This window comes from Gobius niger (genome assembly GCF_951799975.1).
Source record: "Gobius niger genome assembly, chromosome: 20".
NCBI classification, from domain to species: Eukaryota; Metazoa; Chordata; class Actinopteri; order Gobiiformes; family Gobiidae; genus Gobius; species Gobius niger.
The window spans coordinates 22,142,357-22,167,910 of NC_136871.1; the positions used below are offsets into that span (position 1 = coordinate 22,142,357).

Here is a 25,554-nt window from a genome sequence, read left to right on the forward strand (position 1 = left end):
TTATCTCTGCGTCTATTGCACTGTGTGAATGGCCACTGTGACTGTGACAACCAGATGCCTGTGAAGACAAGGCTGGCCATAAAAGAGACAGCGCTCCACAGAAAGCTGTTATTAGTGCTATCATTCAGTCAGATGCATTTGCATAATTAAACCCTGTTATTGCTCGACTTGGGGTGAAATTTGGCCCCTCCCTGTTCTTGAGTGTCATGGCAAAGGACTCAAAAGGCAGCAGCCTCATCTAACCTCTGTATGTGACTCGTCAATATTAGCATGATTACATTTGACTAGATAAGCTTCCTGCTGCACATTGTAGGCAACGTCTGGGAAACCTCAGGGGCAAACACTTACTCACAATGTGAATCAACGTCCAACTAAATATCAACAACAGGTCACCAAACAGAAGAGAAGGCGTCCAGAAGAGCGGAATGTGATTCAGTCTTGCCATTCAGAGTTTAGGCAAGGATGTTTCTTTTTTTTTCATAAAATACTTATTAGTCTTTATTAAGACCAGGGGAGCCCTTCAACAATTTAGATTCGGCCCGCAGGGGGGTAGGTTATGACTAATTTGTGCTGGCTGTTGGCAAGGAGACCAAGCAACGTTTTCTTGCACAATTAAAGAAAAACAAATCAAGGATCTGTAGCCCCAATGATGCTTTTACAATTGCACAATGATTGCAGAAAAGACATAAAAGAGGTTTAAAAAAATATCATTCGTACAAATAAAATTGCCAAAATTCAATACAACAGACGGGTTGCGAAAGGAGCACAGGAGCACAAACACTCCATTTTGTCTTATTGGCAATTGTTTAATGCTTCAGTGCTATTTTGGACTGGGATGGTCTGACCTGACTTTGGTGCAATCATTTAGACTATTAACATTAGTCCAAGAGCACCAGTTAGTCTAAACTGTTTAGTCCTGGAATTAATTTGATTTAGTCCAGATTGGTCTTGTTTTAAGTCTTCGTTTAATCCTGGTTTACCACTTGTCAAGAGCCATAAACCAGACACCTCCAAGAAATGTGTTTTTTTTTCTATACATCAATTGAGTAAAACATTTTCTAAGGAAAGCACCATAGCAAAAGGAGACATTGTCCGACTGCAGAAACCCTGTAACAAGATCATTACTGACATCGAAAACAGACCAAGCCAAACAATATTTAAAGTCAGGCTAAAGCCCAGAATGCTTTGCTCTCAACAGCAACAGAGCAACAGATTTCTATTATTAAGGACTCATAAAAACTCATAAACGTGAACCGGGAGGCAGCGCTTTTCCCTGAATGAAGTCTAAGCAAGATAAATAAAAGTGAATTGTTTACATGGTGATAAATGTGACATCGAGGCGGAGGATATTTCATTTCACTATTTCCAAACCATTCTTTTGCTTCTTTCCTCTGGCAGGCTGCTGCTCTTATTTTATCGCTCACAAATGCGACACTTAAGTTACAACGGCTATTATTATGATAATTAAGGGAAGCACAATTAATCACATCTCATGGGGTCGTTTAAAGTGATAGTGTGTAAGTTTAGATGATTTGAAAATGTAATGGATTGTGCATAATTGACTGCCTGGGTCTGAAATATGACATAACGTAAGTAATAATATATAACAATATCTCACCCTTGGCTGATTCCAGACACTCATTTACCTGTGAAAGTTTGTTCTCGCTCTCTTCACTTTGCAAACGTAGGAGTGGCTTTGTGGCACAACCCAATATCATTCTCTCTCTCTCCTCACTTTGTAATCTAACAGACTGTCACATGTATAAAACCTGCTAATCCTCCACTTTAGACCTCTACAACCTCTACAACCTCTATGCTTGTCGAATGTTGATACTGTAAACTGCCCAGGCAAAAGAAGGAAAATAAAGCAATGGAAGATGTGGGAAAACCAAAGCACGAACCACTTACCTCGACGAGATGAGGCATGGGGTTGAATCCGCACATGTTGCACACTTGGGCGTGGCACTGCGTACACGTGTTGTAGTTGGGGGTCTCCGTTGTGGTCCCTACGTTGAGCGTGGTCTTACATAGCGGACAGCACACTTTGGCTTTAGGCTCTGCTGGGGGAGGTTTCTGCTGCTGCTGCTGCTGCTGTTGCTGTTGTTGTTGTTGTTGTTGTTGTTGTTGTGAGGGACTTCGAGGTGCCTGTTGAGGCCCCGGCGCTTTCCCCGCCAGCGCCCCGGTACTCGGGCTGGGTTTGGGGGCAGCTTTGGGGGGTTGTGGTTGTTGGGGTTCAATCGTTTCAATGGTCTCGGATATGAGATTGCTGGCTGAGTTTAGCAGAGATGCACCGAAGCCGAACAATTTCCCAAAAGTCTGTTCTGGGGGAGGAGGTTGTCGAGACGGCGAGCTCCCCGCACTGCGCGTCTGGTCTTGCCGGGGGGCGTGTGGTTGGTGGGCTGGGGAGTTGCGGGACAAGTCGGGTTGAGACGGGGCTTTGGCCATGCTAGTGGGAGGCCTGATTTGCTGCTGTTGCTGTTGCTGTTGCTGTTGCTGTTGTTGTTGTTGTTGTTGTTGTTGTTGGGGTCTGGGGGCAGGTTGTGTTTGGGACGGGGGTTGCGGTTGGTGTGTTTGGGACGGGGGTTGCGGTTGGGGTGTGGTGGGATGTGGTGGGACGTCTGATTTGGCTGCTTGTGAGGGGGAGTGGAGCTGCTGCTGACTCTTGGAGCGTGGTGTGGTCATGTCCATCCCGAGGGCTCGCTGCATCTGACAGTTTAGACACAGCCACTCCTGGACCTGTAAAAAACACAACAATACATGACGTGAGAAACGAAGCAGTGGCCCGCCTTCCCCCATTTCCATTTCAATAACTAACGTCTGTCTTCCCCTGAATCAAAAGTACAGCTCAATGCGCAGGAGAGTTACAACTTACGGGATTGATACAGACGGCATCTCTGGAATCGGCCATATATGGTCATGTTTGAAAATAGTTAAGGTGGAAAACAATTTAGAGAAAATCAAAACTTTTTCTAATTATTAAAAAAAACACTTTAACAAATGCTGAATTATGAATATAGTTTTCTTCTAAATAAAGATACAAAGACATGGAGAGGAGCAAAGTGGTTCAACAGCCCATAAATATATAAATAACGGAGAATGCTAACATGATGCTTCATGCTAGCATTGTGCTAATTCTAACGCTAGCACTGCTGTTTTTTCGCTTCTACTGAACAATCTGCTGTGAATAAACATCCATATGGACCCGATTTAGACTTGACTTTATTTGTATGTGATAAATAAGTTTAAATTTCATCAGAAAATGGCTGAAAATAGTGAAAAATTGTATTTCCCAAAAGATTATGTTTTCCCCTTCTGCGAGGCCACGCCCCCTTCTAGGACGTGATGCCGTCTGTATCTATCGAAGGCTGTGTCAAATGCAGCGTGCGACCTTTTTAAACATAATGGATGGTTTTGTATCTTGTATTGGTATTTTCAGATTTTCAGAAAAATAAATTAGGTCATAAATTAGTCACCACCAAATTCTTCGAACTCGGATAAAAACTGAACATTAGTTTTGGCGCCCTGTGTCCGTATCGTCACCTGACTTTCGCCCAGTCTTTACATTGTGTCGATTATATTACCAACAGGCATGCTTTCTTTGTCTCTTGTTAGAGGTCCACATTTACGTCCACCAACCCTGCCTCATCTCTTGCCTTTGTCCCCTCTGTCCTACACTCTGGCCTCTGTTAAAATATGAAGGTGAAAATGACAAAGCAGCAGCGGTGACTTCATGTGTCTGTGTAGTATGTGGTAATTGGCGCCCTGGTGCTCTGACAGCTGCCACACTATTGTAGTCAACTGTAGTCCTGCTCATTACATAACATTGTGATGCATTATGAATGTGGTCAGAGAAAGCCAGAGAAGGCGTGGGCTATGATGGATGCTCTGGACATGAAGATCATTCGAGGGTAGACCACTGATGTTAAGAGGCATCATTTTTACAGTAAAATTCAGAAACATGATGAAATTTGCAACAAAATGCCGGGAAAGATATTCTCACGTCCGGTGTGGATCCAAATGCCTCTGAGATCCCGGGGTACGGGCCAGGGATTGATCCACAAACAAGACACAACACTATAGACCACAGAGGGGCCATTATCTGAGACAAACAGACCAACAATCAAACAATTTACTTTAAAATGACAAAATAAAAGGAAAGGATGCCAAGTTTAATTTAAGTTCACATTTACAAGACAACAAATACGTCTCAATGCTAAAACCAGACACGCTTGCAGACGATGCTGTTCAGTCAGTGATGTTCTTATTGACCGGTTGCTTCTAATGACTTGTAAACAATTAGCAGCCGAGGGCCAACGTACAGTAGCTCGTAAGATGACCCAGCTGGCTAATTATTTTTCATTTCAGGTCGTTTGGCTCTGTTTTGTTTTGACTTTTGGAAAAATACATAAATGGTCTCCACCTTATGGAGGTGCTCATTATGGCTGAAGGGTTGAGATTGAAGGACTGACAACAAGAAGAGTGTTTGGGTAATGCATCTGTAATGCCTGGAAGTGCATTAGCCACACCCAGACATGAGCAGCCTAAGAACAGCCAGCCTTCTCTCCTATTGTTCTGGTCATGTGCACTACAACATGATTTATCATCTGGAGAGGGGCGTAGCGTTTATTTACTGAACCTGTATTGAAAACAACAGCTGTAGCATGTAAATAGAGCAAAGATTTGTCAGTCTTACTCAAAAGAGAAACTCAATGTCTCCACTTTATATTGAATAGTTTTACCACAGAACATAAAGAAAAATAGTATAATTTTTTACTGCCATTTTTGCAGTGGCGTGTCTAGGGGTGGCCAGGGGGGGCAAGGGCCACCTCAGGTTTCACACCACTCACTGGGGGCTGAGGAAGCATGAGGAAGAATATTTGTGCCAGTTCTTCCTTATTAGCACACCCCTCTAGCACCGCAAAATCATTAGAAGAAGCCTATAGTTATGCCGCACTAACCACTGATTGTTAAGACTATATAGCTTCTTTATAGAACACAAATTAAAATGAATATTAATGCTATAATAATCATAACTATAATGCTTATTGGCATTTTGTAAGTAACAAAATCCAATCCATTTTGTTGTGGTGCTAGCATTAGTGAGTGGTTGGTTGGTTGGTCCGGCATTTATTCCTGGTCAAGCGGACACGCCACTGCATTTTTGTTTATACCTATATTGTCTATATTGGAAAACCATATGTTGTATGTATTAAGTTGAACGTCAGGGCTCAAATCTGCCATGTTTGTTGTGCGCAGCTACCTCCATAGAATAACATTAGCCAAAACTGTCCAAATATTTTATTTATGTGAACAATAGCTTATGTTTCTTATATGCCACTAATCCTATAATATGACACATTACCGAGCTCTACGCTGTCATTTTGTTATGTATCGTGGGCTTTTTTCAAAGACACTATTCAACAGTTTAATGTATTTCTTCAACCGATGTTCAGTAACAGCCTGTCTGCCATTATGTGAGCAGAGTGCTGAGACCTGGTCGAGGCCCTGTCTTGCTTTTCACTGTCAATCAAAGGCAAACTGAGAAGCTTGGAGCAGAGGTGCGCCCGGGGGACAGGCTGCGTATTTGTGGACAGTGAGATAAGCAACACAACACCACAACACATGCTGGAGCTTTTATCCAATCACAGCCTGGCCAGTGCCACCTCCTCGTGCGGTCATGATTATTGACCTTCATTGGTTTTTTGTTTTGTTTTTTTTCTTTGAGGAAATTAGACTTGTAATAATCAGGTTAAACCCATTGGTTAAATGGCACACAGGAAAAGCAGAGAAGGCAGCTGCAGAGAGGGCGAGCAGCGATTCATCAATTTCAGTGACTCTCCTCTGCCTCCCCTCGTTTCTCTCTGCGTCACCCGGGTTATGACTGAAGCAGTTCTCTCGTGGATATGTGAAATCTGATATGATCAAAGGAAACATACCCTTGGTCCTCTGGTGTATACCTTCAAAAACAGGATATCATTTTTTAATGGCGATACAGTACGTAGGATACTGTATGTATATTGTTGAGCACTTTTTACCATCTAAATATCACTCTGTGGACGTGTCATTTCTTATTTGAAAGCTCAGAACCTCCTAAATTCACTGACGACTTGAGTCTGCACCAACACTTGACATGGGGACAGGTGCTGGGATTTTAGTGGTGAGTGTTTAGATCTGAGAGAGTGTTTTTTAAGCTGGTTTTAGCTGTACAACCTGCTCATTCTGTTTTCATGATTGGATAATCAGCTCGTGAACCACAGCAAAAAACAACTGGTACGCCATGTAAAGTGGTGTGAAAACTGTGAATATATGCAGTGCACTTGTTATCAGTATGATTTGATATAAACATGTAAACTTCATGGTGGAGATTCAATACAAAAACCTATATACCCTTATTTGCACATATGGCACTAAAAGTGATTTTGGATTTCTGATTGGACAATAAAAGAGAAAACAAAAAATTTAATTATTATTATTATTTGCAATGTTGAAGAATGCTGTTTATCTTTAATTATACATTTGTATTTATTCATTAATATATTAATAGGCTCTTTACAATTCAGGATTAAATCCCAGTTCTAGACAGTTCTTTATTTTTTTTATTATCATTCAGACACTCACGTACCTAATAAGACAAATCTTACTTGTCCCTTTGCAAATCTTCCTTGGTTTCCCTCGGCATAACCTTTCACAAAACCATCTCTTTTACTAAGCGCTGTATAAGTGCCCTGCAGCCTGTTACCTTCACACATAAACGATATGCCGGTGTATTTATGGACCGTGGTGATGCAAAGGTCACAAGGCCACGCTGGAGCCCACGGTTGTGCAGGAAGTCAGCATGAGCGCCAACAGGATGCACCAAGAACCAGCTCCAGAAATAGAGCCTTCAGCAGCAGCAGCAGGGACCACAGAGACTTGGACCCACATCAAACTCATACTGCATCTATTTGTATTATAAAACTGTAACACTCATCTTCAGGGGCTCCTAGAGAAATTCCTCTAAGTGGGTCAGTTATTAGTCCATGACAAGATACGATACTGTAGCATTTGCGAAAACATTCTCTGTAGAATATATCAATAAAATTTGCGTTTTGAATGTTGAACACAGCTGTTGCAGTAATAGTAGTAGTAGTAGTAGTCATAGTTGTAGTTGTGGTATGTAATAGTAGACCACAGCACGCACCTCAACGTGTTTTGCCTGCCACTTCCACTGAACCATACAGGGTGTTATTTCTCCTTGCATGAGTTTTGTGGATGGTGACTAACGGGGCCCTGGCTGTTGGAGCTGCCGACTTCTGCAGCACAAGATGTCAACAAATAGTAAACCACGGGGCGGAGTACTCTTAGTTATCTTTAGTTACACGCTGTGCTGCAGGTATATTCCCGATATCCATTCCATAGAGCCCCAGTGAGGTTTTTTAATTTATTTTATTTTTTACATGTGCAGCCATTTTTAAATCTTTAAACAAAGGCTTGAAGCTGGTCATTGCTCTTTAATCGAGCCTCATTTTGGAGTACCGTATTTTCCAGACTATAGGTCACACTTTTTTTCATGGTTTGGCCGGGGGTGTGACTTATATTCAGGCGCGACTTATATATCAAAATATGTAATTTCACATGTTTGTTATTTTCACACTGACAGCCGCTAGAGGGTGCTCTAGGCTTGTGTACCAGTATGTACTACTCATGTACTACTGAAGATTTTTTTTGAAATGGTAATCGAGCAACAGAAAAAACGTTAGGAAGTGTCGAAAAGCGGAGGTTACTCTCTTACTGCAATGAAAACAAAAGAAAACAAAAAAAGCTAATCATGGGCTAAATGCTCGATGGCCACAGCTAGAAGAATGAGTTTGCAAATGAGAGCTCGAACAACATGATGCCGGGAGAGGCTTGTAAGTTACGCCTCCATGCCCAGGTAGTTGCCAGGGCTGGTGCGACTTATACCCCGGACTGACTTATTAGGGTTTTTTTCTCTTTCATTATGCATTTTTTGGCTGGTGTGACTTATATTCTGGAAAATATGGTACTTGTGGTGGTATATTATTTTCATTATGATTAAACAAATGCAACACTATATTCTGAACGATGTAAACAGGGCAAGTTGACAACTATCAATATCAATCCATGTATTCCTTAAAGGGGCTAGATGCAAGTTAGCCATTTTAAACTCACTACTGCCACCTCAGGTCATACATGTACCTGCACCTTCTATATTAAGCTCGTGCATGACGGCAATTCGGACCCGAAGTAATACAGTTTTGAGTGACAGTGCAGGATTTTAGCAGCAGTTGTGGTGAATAGATCTGGGCTCATTCTACACATTAGGACATTGCTGGAACATGTAGGGGGAGGAAAATTTTTAAACTCTGTATAGTCCCTTTAAAGACAATCAAACAAGGGCCTTAATGACCCTTTAGAACTGGACTTGAGTGGCACATACATTTGCAAATTGTCAGCATTAAAATGATAACCAACTGCTTTCTCTAATCTCATTTAGAAGATGCAAAAACAATAACAAAGGGCCCAAAATGGACCCTCTACAATGAAGCAATGACGCAAATCGGGAGCATGAGCCAAGTTCTTAATTTTTTTTTTTTTTTGTGCCTTTGAGTCATACAGACAGCTCAAGGCGTGATAGAAATAAAGTCGTGATCCACTGTATCAAATGCAGCAGTCAAGTTAGCCGAGTATCCTATTATTAGAGAAGTCCTTTTGTACTGGACACCTCCATGCACACAAGAAACACATCCTTTCTTTTATATATTGAGAGCAAAGGCAATCCCTGGAAAGCAACTCAAATGTGCTCCAACGTGAATGGATTGTGTTTCAGAAGTGGACACCCAAAAAAAAACATCTGTGTGTTCACTCAGAGCTCGAAATGCTGCACCCACATCAACACAGCAGCAAACACAACATGCTGAACGCTGCACTTTAGGACCCAAGATGCTGCGAATGAAGTGGTTTATCAATTCCTTGCAAATTACCCCAAAAGACATTGAAATTCCACCCGATGCCTCTGTCCCGCTTCCCTCTCCTCTGTCAATGTCTTCATCAAAGTTGCTGAGGCAGACACAAGTATCGCATTACAAGCAACTTAACGACATCTCTATGCGATTTACCTCGCAATGCTTACCAGACGAGAGCCGCAGTTGATTCAAAATAATGCGGGAATAACATTGAAACTCACGGTGCTTTATTGGCTGTCAGGTGTGTCGGCATTGTTAACCCACACTGCTGCGGTATTACTCAGGACAGTGTGAGACGTGATTCAGAGTGGCCGTGCATGAGATTGAATTTGGCCCTGTATGGGAAAAGGGACAGCTCATAATAAATGCCTTTACGATGTAATGCAGATAGTGCGCTGGGCTTTTCCTAGACTCTGTGTGCAACTGTATAACTACTACAGAGGACATACTGTGGTAAAGTGCTCATTTATTTGTATGTGGTGTCTGACAAGATGTGTATAGCAGCTAAGGATTTTTTTCTTTTGTCAATATGTAACTCATTTGCTGAGAATCGTGACACAAGGTTGAGACAAAATGAGGATGTCTGTCAGAGAGCCGCGCTAATTAGGCAACTTCTGGCAACACTTACCGATCAGTTGCCACCACCAAGAAACACTTTGTAGTTCGTTTGTAGGCGAAAATGTATTACTTCAATAGAATAATTTGATCTTGCAATGGTTGTAATAAGTAAATTACAAAGTCTGCAGTTTATACTTCGCAACAACGCTTTATATTAAGGTGTGTTGGTTAAGTATTAATAACATATAAATAAGCATTAATAATATACTTGTAAAGTATGAACACACTACTTAATATACTTTTATCTGTTAACCTACTAATAGGCCATTAATAAGATGCTTTTTCATAGCCAATCCTTAACCCAACCCTTACCTTAAAGGAACAGGCCACCATTTTTCCATACTGAGATATGTTCTTGCCTGAGCTTAGACAAGTTGATACGTACCTGTCTGGTAAAATGATTACTTATGCTTATTAATACTTAATGAACACACCTTAATCTAAAGCGATAACAAATATTATTAAGTATAAAACACGGTAACCCTGGAGTTTAGACCTATGCATGTTAATTTAGCACCTGTCAAAATAAGCTGCCATTTGATTAAAAAAGAAAAAAAAAATGAAGTTTACCTGGCTGTGAGAGAGTGAGGGAGCACAGACTTGCTCAGAGTTATGGGCTAACCCGTGTCCCAGATTTTGTTCTTTTTTTACAAAATCGTCTTCTGGTATTTTATGCAAAATTCACTAAGTAGCGTCTCAGCTGGATTCCTGACCCACTTCACACTGTTTGTCCACTTGAGTCTCTCAGACTTATTTCACCCTCAAGTGCTCGGTGTTGTTCTATTTTTGCTAATGGGGTCTATAAACTTGTTTGCACAGAATCTTTGAACAGTGGTGATTTATTTCTCGGTCAGAATCTGCAAGTCATTTTTTCAAACGAGGAATGGAGAAAGTTACTAATGCTGTTACTAAGTTCATATCTCTTTGTAATGGAGTTTGTGGCAGGCAGTAAACCTTGTGTTATGGTTCAAGCTAAGATCGATGAATTAGACAGCAGCCTCGAACAGCCTACAAAGTGTATTTCTACTGCACTTTGAAAATAGTTTTGAAGGAGTAGAACATGGAAAGATTAAGTTTTTTTTTTTACCAGAGTAAAAAGGGCATTTCAGTTTCACAGCCAGAGGTTATTTTCCTAAAACAAGGAAGATCAAGGAATTTTCACATGACTCCTACAGAAAAAAAAAAACATAATGCCAAAGCCCCTTTCATCTCGAAGTGCAAAAGACCAAAACCAAGAATGAACTAGCATTGATGTGTCTCGGTTGGTTGGGACACAAAAGCGGGTCATGGGTCTAAGACTAAAGTGTAAGATTAAAATCATATTTTATTTGGGGTGGGAGGGTGACGTGAGGCTGCTATAGTTCCTGAAGCAATGATTTAGAGACTTTGATAACAAAATTGATCTTTTGTAGGGGAAAAAAAAATCACAGTTATAGTGCAAAGTCTGTGCATCTTTTCTATAGTTCGATAAGAGAATACTCATTTAGAAAACATTTATTTTTAGCTTGAAAAGTGCTAAAGCCGTCATTCCACAAGATAAATGTTTGAATTGGGATTTGGACAACAGTACAATAGCTGGCTCCTTCCATCAAAAGGCTGACTCGGATTTTAGCACTAAATTTATCAAGCGTAGCAGTAAAACTGTGGACACCCACCTCATATTTTTCCTCAGCAAATTTCTCCGCAGACCCTTTTGTGTAGGCAGCATTTGGGTTTTTTAAGTCACTTTCTGTTGCCGTTTACAAACACAAGTTGTGAGCAATTTTTCAAATGAAACATTAAACGTCACTCTTCTGAGACTTCGCCAACACTGTATCGATCACTCTGAGTTTGGCAACAATGACGGACCTTTTAAAATAATATGAAGTCCTTTTTTGCTGTAAGATATATAGCTGTTTGAGGAAAAAATTAAAAATGCCATTTATCATATTGGGTAATACTGTAGGGTCGCACCATTTTCTGTATGTTTATGGCTTGCATATCAGTATGACGTACAACAGAGGTTTCCCCCTCTTCATGTGGAACGCGAAGCCATGTCTCCGGGTCCCGCATTGATGGTAACTAAACTTCTCCTGCTTAAGACGTCCAGACTCCCGCCTATTTTTCATCTATCCTCTCGGACGCCATTGTTTTTTTTCTCTAACAATGACGACCCTGTGTCTGTAGTCCAAGAAAGTTTGAGAAGTCATAGCCATAAGGTCATTCGGTCAGATTGCTTTATTCTAAAGAAAGCATCATTGTTTTTGTATAGTGTTGTGCCTCAAATAATGCTCATTAGGTGTGAGACAATGCTGCTCCACGCTTCAAGGTGATACAGTGCACACAATCTCTATTTCTGTGTTATGACTGTGGTCTGAATACGTCAGGCTGTTGTTAGCATGAACCTGCATGGTGACGTTAATGTATGCTGATGTGTTTCTGTATCGCACCCTTCTTTCTCTCTCTCTCTTTCTCTCTCTCTCTCTCTCGCTCTGCTCCTCTCAGCTGTGGCTTTTCAGGCCCTGGCCGTCACTGCAGACAGAAGGGGGATAAGGCCTATAAATAGAGCCTGGACCAATTATAAAGCAGATGTTTGCCCGTATGATAGTGGCAGAGGGTACAATGTCTGTGGTCCTTTCTCCGTCTCTCCCAGCTCTTGTTATCTAAGCTCCTTTTTCATGTGGACATCGTTCCTAGTAAACGTTAATATACAAAAAACAGTGTACAACAGTCGACTACATGAACAAAGGGAGTATCAGAGTACAATAATAAGTCCAGTTTTGCATTGACAATTTGCTGAATGTGTTTACCAGCTCTATTCTGCTATACTGTCCTGTCTAATAAACTCATAGGTAAAATAACAACAAGTTGAGTATTTGTATTACATTTCTTACTTTTAACTTATGGATCACAGTATTTTTCCACCACACCAAAGGTTTTCCTCTAGCAACATATATGAGCTACAAAAGCTCCTTCAAGGGTCAAACAACCCAATCTAGTTGATGACTTTGATAACCTTTGCGATGCAGTGCAATAGGTTTCAAGTTGAATTTGGAGTCCAAATCTCTGATGGTGGGGTGGCTGGGTTTGAGAAAGAACCCCCCAAACAGAAAGTTCACAATTCTTTCCCCATTATCATTGTTTGTTAGGGATCTGGGGCCGCAAGAGCATTTACCCTTGAACTGAAATGACTGTTTTTTTTACTGTATTACTGTATCTCCTTCAGTGGAATGAGGCATACATTTTTGCTGCATTCTTTATCCCAATTGAAATCGGTCAAATCATTTCTTGGATAATTTACAGCATTTTTTTTCTTTTCTTTTTTCTTTTTCGCGCCTCACCAAACATTTTCACAGTACTGTTGCTTCAAAGACGTGCCAAAATGCAATCCCAGTGCCGAGGAGGAAACGGCTTTGAGTTCTCAATGACACTTTGAGAGGCAGCTCACCTTCTCGCTTGACTGACAGACTCCAAAACACGGCGCGACACAAAAAAAAAAACACAAATTTGTTGCTATAGCAGTTTTCTCCACTTCAAAATTGCATTTACCCACAGCGCGATGTTCAACACCGCCTCGACTCGCCTCTCCACTATTTTTACGCTTCACCGCTTCCATAAGCGCACAGAGGCAAGGCACTGCTTAGGCAAATTTAGACGAAAGATGTGGCATGTCTGTATGTGAACGGACCAATTTTTACAAAAAAAATGTGTTAACTGTGATCAAAATATCCATCTTGAATATTGGGAATTGTCTTGTCATGTGGAGCAGCTCAGTCAGTGCTAGAAAGCAGGCTCGAGATAGCATTTGTACATGTAATTTAACAAAGGAGGTGAGACTCAACTTGCGGTACGTGGACCAATGGTTGGGCTTCTTCAGATCGTACTCACAATGATCTATAATTTCATTTATTCATGTTAAAGCAGTGTTGATTTCGTCGACTAAAATATTTAGTCTTAATTTTAGTCAAAGTGATATTTTTGACGACTAAAATTGGACTAAAACTAAATTAAAAGTTTTTCATGAGACTAAAACTATGACTAAAATGTCCTGATATTTTATTCGACTAAAATAAGACTAAATAAACATGAAATGGAAAGACTAAAATCATCCAAACTTCTATTGAGCGTCTGAAAGAGCCTCAGATCATGTAAATTCTCTGCCAAAGGAGCAGCTCTGAGCTTTGTTCATGTGGAGCAGCTCCATAAAGCAGAAGAGCTTTATTAAATATGATTATAATACATATTATAAAAGCAAAGCCGACTAAATTAGTCTTAAATTTAGTCGACTAAATTGACATGCAATTTTAGTCGACTAAAACTAGACTAAAATTGAAAAGATTTTTTTGACTAAATCTCGACTAAAATTAAATTACATTTTAGTCAAAAGACTAAGACTAAAACTAAAATAAAATATGTTGTCAAAATTATCACTGTGTTAAAGCAGTAATAAATCGTCTTCGCCGTCCATCTAGGTGTAAAGTGTGAATGGGGTGATCTCCCTCTGGTGTCTCTGGCCAGAAAACCACAATTGCAACTTTCGCTGCACCGACCCAGAGGCGCAATACACACTAACAGAATCATGAAGAAGAAGCTAACAGGCTAACAGGCAAAGCTAACTGTGGGCTAGCGCCACTTAACCTCTTAACCCTCGCCTGAACCGAGCACATTCCCACCAGTTTGGCATTACCCTAATCTAAAAGCTTCTTGAAAAAAGTGTCACAATAACAACAAAAACGAGATGGAAACTTATAGCCATTGTGTAATTGGATATCCCTCTCTCCCTTTGTCTTTTCGGTCAGTGTAGTATTTAATCACGGACAATTAATGAGTAAAAAAAAACGCAACATGATACGATACCTGCAGTGGCGCTTATGGCCTCTAGGGGCATGAGTTACTTGCTTTAATTGGAGACAGTTGGTGATTTTTGGTATACCCTCAATTGAGACATAAAACTAAATTGGGGCATAAATTATTTTTTTTGCCAATTGCAATTTGGATTAGATTGCAGTTGCATAAGTTTACAATCGCATCTGCAGTCCAAACCATCTCTGGTAATACAGGCTTTATTCCTTAAACAAATAAAAAGCACTGCCCCTTTCATTCATTCTTATCCCTCATCTTTAAGCCTCTGCGACCAACTCTGCCAAGAAAAGTGCATAATCGTAAATGAAATTCAGCAGGTTTGATATTTTCCCCAATTGTTTCTCCGAGCGTCTCCACACACTGCCCTCTCTTCATTATCGTGGACATTCGCAGCACTGCGGCCCTCATCACTTCTGATAGGTGATAAGGTTGTGTTAGATACGCTACACTGTGGCCCAATCCATGCTAAGTAGGTTAGGGGGCTAAATCTTCAGCTCTCCCGGGGCACAACTCTATCTCTCCCGATGTGTGTGTGTCTCATATTCTCTGTGCCCGAAACCTAAACTATCTCACTCACCAATAACATCCACCTCTGCACTACTCCTCGCCGGTAGAACTCGCCTCCACAGCCTACCAAGATCGGTCCTGGCTGCACAATTCTGTCTTTGTTTCCCAGCGCTCGAATGCCCAAACAACGTGCACGTTCAGTTCTTGATATTAACACCAACAGGGCAGGTGCGGGTTCTTTTCGCACATTTGGCGGGTATTATGCTTAACCATACACCTACAGTTTGGAGTCACCTCTGCTGTTTAGCTTCAGTGTATACGTAATGGCAAATGAAAAAGAAAATCATGGTTTCAAAAACATAAAGAGAAAAATGGTGCAAGCTACGTTTACGCTGCTTTTGCAAGTGTCAATAAATCACTGTCCAGACATAAAAGCATAAAAGCTCTAGTTGCAGTATATATTACACAACAAATCATAGATACCATCATGACGGCTGGTAAAAACCTCCACATGGAAAATGTTTGGAATGACAAAAGCTTGAGGCCTTTTAAAGGAATAGGCCACCGTTTTTACATACTGAGATATGTTCTTACCTAACCTTAGACGAGTTAATATATCCCCGTCTGGTCTTTGTCCGTGCGCTCTGTCACGCAAACGGAGCACATACGCAGCCTCTCCCACATGTCATATAGCTCCAAAAAAACTCACGATAGAAGCTACCAAGCTCTTCCATGTGTTCCCTATTTAAATAAAGTTACGTGAAGTGTTTTCAAGTGAAGCATATTTACACAGAAATGTAACATGTCGATTTTATAAGCAGATAAAAAGGGGTACTATATTGTGAGGCGTAATGATACGAGGAGCACAACGTCCGCGCAGTAACTCCTAAAGGTTATTGACGGAAGTGAGCAGGGGGAAGTCTCGTCTAAGGTTAGGTAAGAACATATCTCAGTATGTAAAAACGGTGGCCTATTCCTTTAAGAACTGCCTGATTCATTTGTTGTTTGTGTATTACATTCGATACTAACATATAATTTCCACACTTTTTAACTCTTCAGAAATTATTTGGATGTTTTTTTTTTTTTTTTTTTTTTACTTTGAGGAGACCTAACATTACTCTTGATTAAAAACAATCTCTGACGTACACCCTTCCGATAGTCATGCACTTGTTTGGCCTATTGTTCCCAGCTTAACAAAAACTCCATCCCAGCTGTAATTTGCACCATGACTCACCAAACTTGATGTGAAACTTTGTGACAGATGACATAGCCCTACTTGACAGTCACAGTCAAGCATAGCCTTATTCACATTAGCCTTTATTTTAGCAAAGGCCATGGGAGCTTTCGCTGCGACCTGTTAGGAGCGATGATTGTTTAGATGCAAATGAATAATTGGGGATGATGAGGCCCAAATAAAGTGCTTGTGGTGATAATGGGAATGCTTAAAAATGCCTTTTCCAGTCACTGCGGTGACTGAACAAATGTATTTTAGATGTTATAGTAAAATGGTCAATCACCAGAAGGAAAGCTATTGCAGAGAAGATGTTTGATAAAATAATCCCGACTTTATACAAGAAATTATCCACATCAATGCAGCGGAAACCAAGGAGAGCACAGATCGCCTGTTTTCACCAGTTGTAAGGTCCACATTTCCTCCTCTGTACAAACCATCTAAACCTGGCCTTTCTGGCTTTATCTCCAAAACAGCATAAGCTTTTCCGTCTCGTCTTATGAAGCATCTTGAGCTCTGAAACCAGTGCCATTTTACTTTTAACACGTTCCTTAGTTCAACTGCCAAAAATAATAATAATACACATAATACAGTTGCAGACATTATGTTGTTCATATGTCGTATGCACTAGACCTTGCAGTCCTCTTCACATTGGTAGAACCAGCTCTGAGCATTACACCTGGGGAATCTGTGTGTGAAAAATGACTGCATGATCCTCGTCCGTTCTGAAGCTGCTGCTAAGGTTACTAAAGAGCTGCATGTTACACCTGGGATGCAGTGAATCTCTTTCCGAGAATATCAGGACTGGAATATGCAATGCTCTGTAGCACTGCCAGTTTCCAAGTATGAGCCATTTTGAATTTGAGAGTAAAGCAAGGCCAAATAAAATACTAAGGGCAAACCTTGTGGTCCAACTAAAAGCACAATCTGCTGGAATAATGAGAAAAAAACGTATTTATTGAAATGAGTGAAACTAGCTACCAAAGAAATATGAATAGAAGAGTTGAAAACGTTTTCTTTTTAGGAACCGACAGACCCCAGGATTTTATAAACTACTTTTTATGATAATAGTTCAATAAATATGTATATATTTTTAAATGGGGTAAAATCAACCATCATAATTGCAGTAGTAGTGCAGTAGTATTGCAGCACTATTAAGTGTTGTTGTTTTTTTTATTTAATTAAGTGTTTTCTTTTCATCTGTACTTGGTTTATAAGAATACTCAGAATTGAGAAATTAAGAAATATCCTAGCTCAGATAACTATGTTAAAAAAAACTCACAGCTTTATATCAAGGTGTGTGCATACGCACTGGAGGTAAGGTCTTGCCAAAGGACACAATGACCGAAGGACCCGCGAGTTTTGAACCTCCAACCCTCCGGTCACAAGACGACCTGCTGGACCATCTGTGCCACTGCTGGCTTATAACAACAGTCTGCGTCTGCACCCCTGCTACAGTACAGTATGTCCATGCATGTGCAGTCAGGGATTACCTCTGTCAGGTGTGGGTTGGGGTTGAAGCCGCACTGGTTGCACACGAGGGAGCGGCACTGTGTGCAGGTGTTGGTAGCAGGCTGGTTGTCCCCGTTGCCCATCAGGTTAGTGGATTTGCAGACAGGGCACAGTTTGCTGCTGGGCATGGGAGCGATTTGAGGCACAGAGTAGGGGGAGGATGGTGCGCTGCCGTGGGGGGACACCGCGGGGGACCTTCCAGTCCTGCTGCCGGCTGTGTCCACCTGTAGAGTCATTCTGGACCTTTGGTCTGTGGTCCCGTGTGAGGCCAGTCGGTCCCCTGTCCCCTGGTGGTCACTTTGGATGGCAGCTTTCGGCCCAGGGTCTGACGGTGGAGCTCTGTGAAGACGGCAGAGGGTCAGAAAGAAGGATTAGTCGTGATGTGGTGGTCAGCGATTAATAACAACAAAATATTGCGTTCAAGCAATCGAGCAGAACACATATTTTGTCAGGTTTTGTTTATAGCTTAGCCTTATATGCTAAAAACAAAACAAAAAACTGTTTACAAAAACATTTTGTAATATAAATCTTCAGAAAATACAAGCTAATGGTAAATGGTCACTTTTATATAGTTTTTGTACCTTCATTAACCACTCACCCATTCACACGCCTGTGTCAGACACTGAAGGCCCAAAGACACAGCGACAGAGTGCACAATAATAAGTCCACTACTGCAGACCTCCACCAAGTATTGGAGTAAGACCATGGATACTGTCATCCCATGCATAATATTCCAAAATCCTAGTTAACAAACACAGCAATGATCTCCACCAACCCCTTCTGTTCTTGGCTCATAAGTGAACTTTTTAATATCCCACATCCAACTTTGAACTCTGTTCGGAAAACGTTCCCACACTCATTTACTTTATAGGGACGAGGAAAGTGAATCTAAGCTGCGATGATTAAGTAGCTGGGTTTGGAGGGAGAGATATCCATGAGCATTACTGTTTCTGAGATATTCCACAGCAGCTGACAAATTATGCATCTTGTATAGTTAATGTGCAACACATTTTGATGAATGAGTATTACAAGATTGACTTTTACAAATGATTCCTGTGCAAGGGAGTTTATTTTGAAGAAAACTGTAAAGAGAGAACACATTGCTGCTCATAGAGTGATATCAGACTACTCAAAACGCAGGCTAACAGAGACAAATGCTGAATATTTTATATAGCCTCTATCAGTTTTCTGTGAAGTGCTTCTGGCGCTGGGCTTTCATTCTTTGAAGCTGTTCTGACGACACCTATGACTTCAGTAAAGAACAAAGAACAAAGATCAGACGATATTTACAAACATTTTAGTCAAATTTAGGCCCTGCACAGTGTGCACACCTGCGTCAGTCTCATGTTTTGGTGTTGGTGTTGACATTCAAAAGCACCTCCACCTGTGCGCTCAAGTGAAACAAATGTAACAAATGTAAATAGAGTACGGGAGCTATTGTGAGTCATTGCAGATAACTGGAGCTGCTCCACACCTGCATCTCGACTTCACTTCTCTGCATGATACCTCAGTGCAGAGCTACAGGGAAAACCTACTCTTTCCAAAGCAGGCCTGGCCCGTGTGAAGGTTCACACAGCGTTACATGAAATGATATAACCCATCAGTGATTGACAGGGGAATGAAATGTAATTATTCTTTTTACTTTGAGCACCGTGATGAAAGGGTATTGAAGTGTAAGTTTGTCATATATAGCTCATCAGATAAATCATATTATCTGAGAACTAATCAGGTTGAAAGTTTTGTTTAAAATCCTCCAAACCTGTAGCAGGACTGGTTTTTACTCTTTGTGCAAGAGTTAGTTAGTTTCACAATAAATAAAATCAGGCTGTAACTGTCAAGCCAAGTCATTTTTCTGCAAAAAGCTTTCCCTGGTGGGCCTGCACTGCTGTCATGCTGTTTCTCATACATTCGTTCCATCCTCGGTGTAATATTAAAGAAAAATGAGTTCAGACTTTTGCACAAATTAGATCTGTTCACACTGCCTGCCTTAAAAAAACAATATAATACGTTCATTCATTGAAATAAGTTGAAATAAGGCCTTAAAGGTACTTAGTGTTACTTCAAAATGGTTTAAGGGTTTAAAGTCATTGAAGAAGCTGAACAATTGTCTGATTTATGCTTCAGTTTAGAAAATATTCCAGCAACATTTGTTAAGAATTTCACTTTTCCTCAACCCATAACTTGTGTTCCCAATGCATCGAAATATTTAAATCTGTTGCAATATTTTTTGTATAATTTGTGTTAATATAAAAAAAAAATACTCATGTAAATACAGTAAAACCATCTTAATCCTATCTATCTCTGCAGCTTTTTCATGGCGGACCTTTTAAGCCCAAATCTGACCTAAATCTATAAACAACTGACAATAGGCGCATACTGTACACCGGGCAGAGTGAAGCCGAGCAGGGCCTGAATGCATCCGGCAGCTGACAACTGCCTTTTAAATACGCCCCTTGGTACAGGAAAAGTGATCTGATGTATGGCTTTAATAGAGATACTATATGTTTCTCCGTATTGATTTGACTGCTGCCCACTGGAAACGAAACTGGGATGGGAGTGAAAGTGATCCGGCTGCTTCCGTTTAAAGGTCAAAGCGGGGTTTGCAGCAGGCTTTCACATGCGCCATTTGTTCTTAACGTTAGTCGGATGAAAACAGCTGCTGCTAAAGTGGCTTAGTCCAAAGAAGAAGACTTTAGTGGCTTTTGTTAAGTTATGAGTGTAATAGTAAGTACAATGAGTTCAGAACAGCAATGACACTACACGTCTATTTTCTATTGGTATAAATTCTGCTTTATCTTGATTGACTAGTTTACAATAATAGAGTAAAAGCTGACATTGAACAACAAAACGTGCATATCAATATCCCCTGGTCTTTGTCACAGTAGCACAGATGTAAAAGTAAAAGTACATGTAATATTAGAAGATCATATCTTCTCAGAAACAATTATAGTACTTTTACTACTACAGAGTACCTTTGCAAAGAAGTCGATTGTAAACAACAGTGAAAAGGGCATGATTTATAGGAAAAGAAACAAATGTATTGGTTTTTTTGTATGAATTCGGTCATTTTATCTGTGGTTTTATGATTGAGGGACAGACGCTGCAGAATGTTACACGAGAGCAGTCATGTGGAGGCTCATACTTTCTCTCAAAAATGATGACAAAGGTTTTGTTTTACAGAATTAAAAGACCTAAAAGGCAATCACACACAGTCTCAACTGAGCTGAACATGCTGTAGTTTAATGTTGATGGCGGAAAAACACTGAAACTACCTCATAAAACTTTGCCAAATCAAGATTCGTGAGGGTACAGGAGCAAGGAAATGTAATGGACGAGCTAAATACTATACGTCCTTTTTCCAACAAGCAGAACTTGTTGTGAGTAATGCATAAAACCGCAGAACATATACGTTGTTGAGAGCTCAACACCTTACAGAAGGAATATCTCCCAATGATAGATGTATTTGAATAAGCCATTTAAAATGTGACTGAGGGTAAACAGCTAAGCATTGATTTATGGTGATCATATTGCTGTCACTGCGTTTGACTGGAAAACAATTGCCGTATTAAATCTTCAAACTAAATGGGAAGCCGTGTAGTTTATGGGTGTTTGATATACGCATGCAAGTAATAAAGCATTTGTGTCCGGGACGTATAAAGTATTCACATGTTATACGCACAATGTTGTCATCTTCTATCCTGTCTCCTCTCACACAGGCATTCAGGACGACTTTGACCACATCAATGAACATCCTCTTCTCCTCACTCGCAGCTCTAACCTCGTCCTGTTGCAGCATAACCACTATCCCTCCTTTGTATATGATCAAGCCATGATCGTAATTGATTGATTGAACCCATTCCTATCCATCCACTGCAAACAGCAAAATGTCTAACTCTTGTGCACCTGACTTTTACTTTGGGCTGCTGCTCCGAAACTACATGACACACTGATCTCACCACGGTCTGACTGGACAGACACGTCAAAGTCTCCCACCAAGCATCAAAATATTAAAGATACAACCAGCAGCAGAGGCGTGTCTAGAGGTTTTCATTTGGGTGGCCAAGGAAAAATGTGATTCAGAATTAATACTTCACTCTTCACATTCATGCCACTTAGGCCACATTCAGACTGCGGGTCTTCAGGCTCAGTTTGAATTTTTGTTCATGGACTGAACAACAGAGAACAGTTTTTCTTTTTTTCTTCTTTTTTTTTGGCATCTGTAGGGGCAGTGACAGCAATCGACACAGACTTCACTCATAACAGGTCTTGTTTCCTTCCTGCTTCCATCTGCTTCCACACAGAATGAATGACATTTGTACCGATGGTGTGTAGGTAGGATGAATGTGACCCGGCCGTTCAGACAGAAGTTGCAAAAGATCCGCTATTTATTGGATTTTGGACCACATATCAAAAAATCTGATGTGAAAAGATCAGATACAGATCACATAAGAGCCAAAAAAAAACAAAAAACTTTTGGTCACTTTGGCCTGCAATCTAAACATAGCCATAGATGCATTTTGTTCGCAATATGTTTGGAGTCAAATTGAATTAAACTGGGCGGCACCTGGGCTGGACGGATTCCAGGGGTGTCCTGTGCTCCCCCTGGCCACTCCTAGCCCCCCCAGAGACAGATATAGATCTTTCTGAAAACTCATATGCAATTCTAAAGAAGATATTTGCGCTTCAGCGTGGCCATTGACTTGTACTCAGTGCTGATGTCACGCTATAAATAAGAGATGGCAGACTGCTGGAGCTGAGATAGATTTTGTATGTGTTGTGCTCATGCTGTTCGCTGCTTTTCGTGCCGAAGATTAATAAAATATGAGCCCACGCTTTTTCTCGCCATACAATATTTCACTGTAACGGCATTGTACACCCATGTGATAGATCTTCATTGAAAACAAAAAACGGAGTCGACAAACGTCTGTATTTGTTTTGATGATGGGGCGCATGCGAGGGATGAACATTTTGTCAGGTCGGCTTTAGGGATTCAAAAATGTCTTTCTGTTCTGTGACGGAAATTATGTTTTGTGATATACAGTTTAAGCTGTAGTATTGTTGATAAGTCTTCCACTTCAGTATTGAATATTGAAAAGCCAAGACTAATAATCACATAAATTGTTGAATCAGTCCATCTACCTTGGTCACTTGTGTTAGTGAATACACATTAGCTTTAGCTTTATGTGGAGCTGAACTTGTCTTGGGACTATTACAGCACCCACTTCAATTGGATGTTGGGGTTGTTCTCCAAGCTGTCACCAGTGTCCATTGATCATATTCATTATAACCAACTAACATTCAGGTGAGTAAATGCATGTCAAAGACTCCACTCAAGGATGTTGTGTTGAGATTGAACCCTCAGCTACGAACTGACTAACAGAGCTTCTATTCACCTTCAGTGTATTCATTGTACCTGTAGCTATCGCAGTGCTGATGGGCTTTAATGTATAGACTGTCAATACGGACCACATGATGGACACTCCGTAACAGCAAAGATGGCAGCGCTGAGCGAAATAGGTGTTCACTGTTGAAAAGGCACACAAGTAATAGTCTAAATATAACAACATGGCGTAAATAAGCAGATTTGAATCACTTCAGATTAGGGTTAGGAGTGGGCCCTTGAAGGAATAGTTCACCGTTTTTCCATACCGAGATATGTTCTTACCTGATCTCAGACGAGTTGGCGCGTTCCTGTCTGGTCATTGTGCGTGCCCCTCTGTCACGCAAACGGAGCAAAGATGTTGCTAGCATTTGGCCTCTCCCAATGTATTCCTATAGCTCCAAACGGGGGTGAAGTTGGAAGCGACCGCGCTCTTCGACGGGCACGCACAAAGACCAGACGGGTACGTATCAACTCGTCTAAGCTCAGGAAACAACATATCTAAGTATTTAAGTGTTTTTTTGTTTGTTTTTTACCACCAACATAAGATCTCTAAGTGTAAATAAACGGTGGTGACACAATGGTGATCTAGGGTGTAAGAAAAATGGGATCGGACTTTTCTTTTGTCGCGCCATGTCATATGTCACCTAGCCATGGCTGTAGTTTTGATGCAGGGCTTTCTGTAGGGAGCCTATTGGATGGAGTGGTTGCAGCAATTCTTCTCAGGTGCGGTTTAACTTAAATGAAGAGGCAGCGCTCTTATGAATGCCACGTTCCAGAGATGTTCAACAGAGTAATTAGAATCACATTTGCTAATACTGAGTGTCCTACCCACAAACCCACACACCGAGGAGCACACCTTCCACATCTCTGTACTCTCGATTCATCCCAGTTGCTTCTTACATAGTCCAAAGGTTGTTCCACCGGGATTTGCTGCAGCTGCTGAACCAAAGGACGCATCATACAGGGATTGGACCTATTTTTTTTCAATAGAATGCAAAAAAATCTGCCTTTTGTCGTGCAAGATAAGAACTTCCCCATGAATATTGATGGATGTGTGGAGCGTATAGAGAAACTGTGGTGGATATTGTGTGTTAAGTCCTGCGGGTTCACGGTTGTCATCGTGTAAACGCCAGCAGACGCACCATATGGACGAACTGTCTCAAAATCACAGCTCTTTAACATTATGGCAAAATGTGAGATCATGAGAAAATAGACTATTATGTGCTGTAGTCTCCTCACAATCCAATCTGCATCGCCGAGACTAATCTTAAACCTGATGTCGCGTGAAAGGTGCATTTTGTCCATTCATGCTTTTTGGTGCTGCCATCCTTAGCGCGCAGTACACACCGTAACAAACGTGGAAATCCCTCAAAACGTTTGTGTCCATCGTCGGCTATTATTTATTATAATCCGCTGCGTATCAAATTTGTCTCGACCTCATCTGATGCCGAGTGATTGGTGGCTACTACCAAGAAGCGATAATGGTGTCGAAAACGCAAAAAAAAATGTTGTCAGGGATATTGAAATAAATAATTAAGCACCCATTCAAGTCTATCCCCACGCAGCGGGGCTCGCCCCATGGTACAGCTGCAGCTAAAGAGAGCCGTGTTTCCTCGCATTTCGGCAATAAACGTGCCTGTGTTTTGGAGGAGAAGCGTGCTAGTGACAGCTACCTGTTAATCCCTGGGCCGGGTGCAGCCCCACTTCCTCCAGCTGGCGCTCCGTTACTGGGCTTGGTGAGCTGTCCAGAGTCCGCTGGTGCTGAAATGGAAGCCGGAGCCCCGGCTGAAGGCATGGCGGGGCCGGTCTGTCCCGCCTGGGCCTCGCCTTCCATGCTCGCCTCGTTCCCCATCGTGTCGGGAAGGTTCTCGACGCAGAGAAACGGTGTGGAAGATGGTTGAACAGCGGTTATAAAAACTCCGATGACACTCAGAGCTTCTCCCCTTCCGCCATCATCGCTTACAATTCAGCATCCCGCACGGAGCACGCGCACTGGACCGGAGGCTGAAGGAGCGCGCTGACGCAAAGGGTGGGAACTGTACGTGCGCGCTCACAGAGCGTGGTTTATTTCAAGTCAATGGGCAAATAACAATTGCCTTCAATGCTCCAAGGCCCTCCGGCACAGGACTGGAGACCACTCAGACCACTGGCAGTCTCCAGTCATATTCATTTATGCTGCAATCGCACATTGTACTATTGTTGAGCTATATGGTAAATATGATAAGTAATTATAATCATGTAGGAAACGTTAAACTAAATAATAAACAAGTGCTCTCACTGTGCCCGTAAATAATTTGTATTGTTTGACTAAGATGGCAATGATGGCTGATCTCAGACACATTGAAGGCCCTGCTGGTCTAAGATGCATTGCTCTCCCTAGTGTACAAACTGTGTCACAGCATCAATATACACCTTGTAAATGAGGTACGCACGTCCTGTTCATTTTAAACAAGTTACACATCCCTCAACATTCCTACCAGTCAAAGCAAATAACAACT

The 25,554-nt window shown here is 41.2% G+C and overlaps 1 protein-coding gene across 1 annotated transcript in view; it reads right to left on the reverse strand.

The window, feature by feature from the left end:
- The window catches only part of bsnb (bassoon (presynaptic cytomatrix protein) b), a 65,372-nt gene extending 40,338 nt beyond the window's left edge, over positions 1 to 25,034 (reverse strand). Inside the window, exons 1-3 of the mRNA XM_079579386.1 lie at positions 24,730 to 25,034; positions 17,655 to 18,012; positions 1,909 to 2,736 (exon numbers count right to left, since the gene is read on the reverse strand). Of these exons, the coding sequence (XP_079435512.1) occupies positions 1,909 to 2,736; positions 17,655 to 18,012; positions 24,730 to 24,908 (1,365 nt within the window). The 5' untranslated portion in view covers positions 24,909 to 25,034. The remainder of the gene's footprint in view (positions 1 to 1,908; positions 2,737 to 17,654; positions 18,013 to 24,729) is intronic.
- Positions 25,035 to 25,554: the final 520 nt, after the last annotated feature.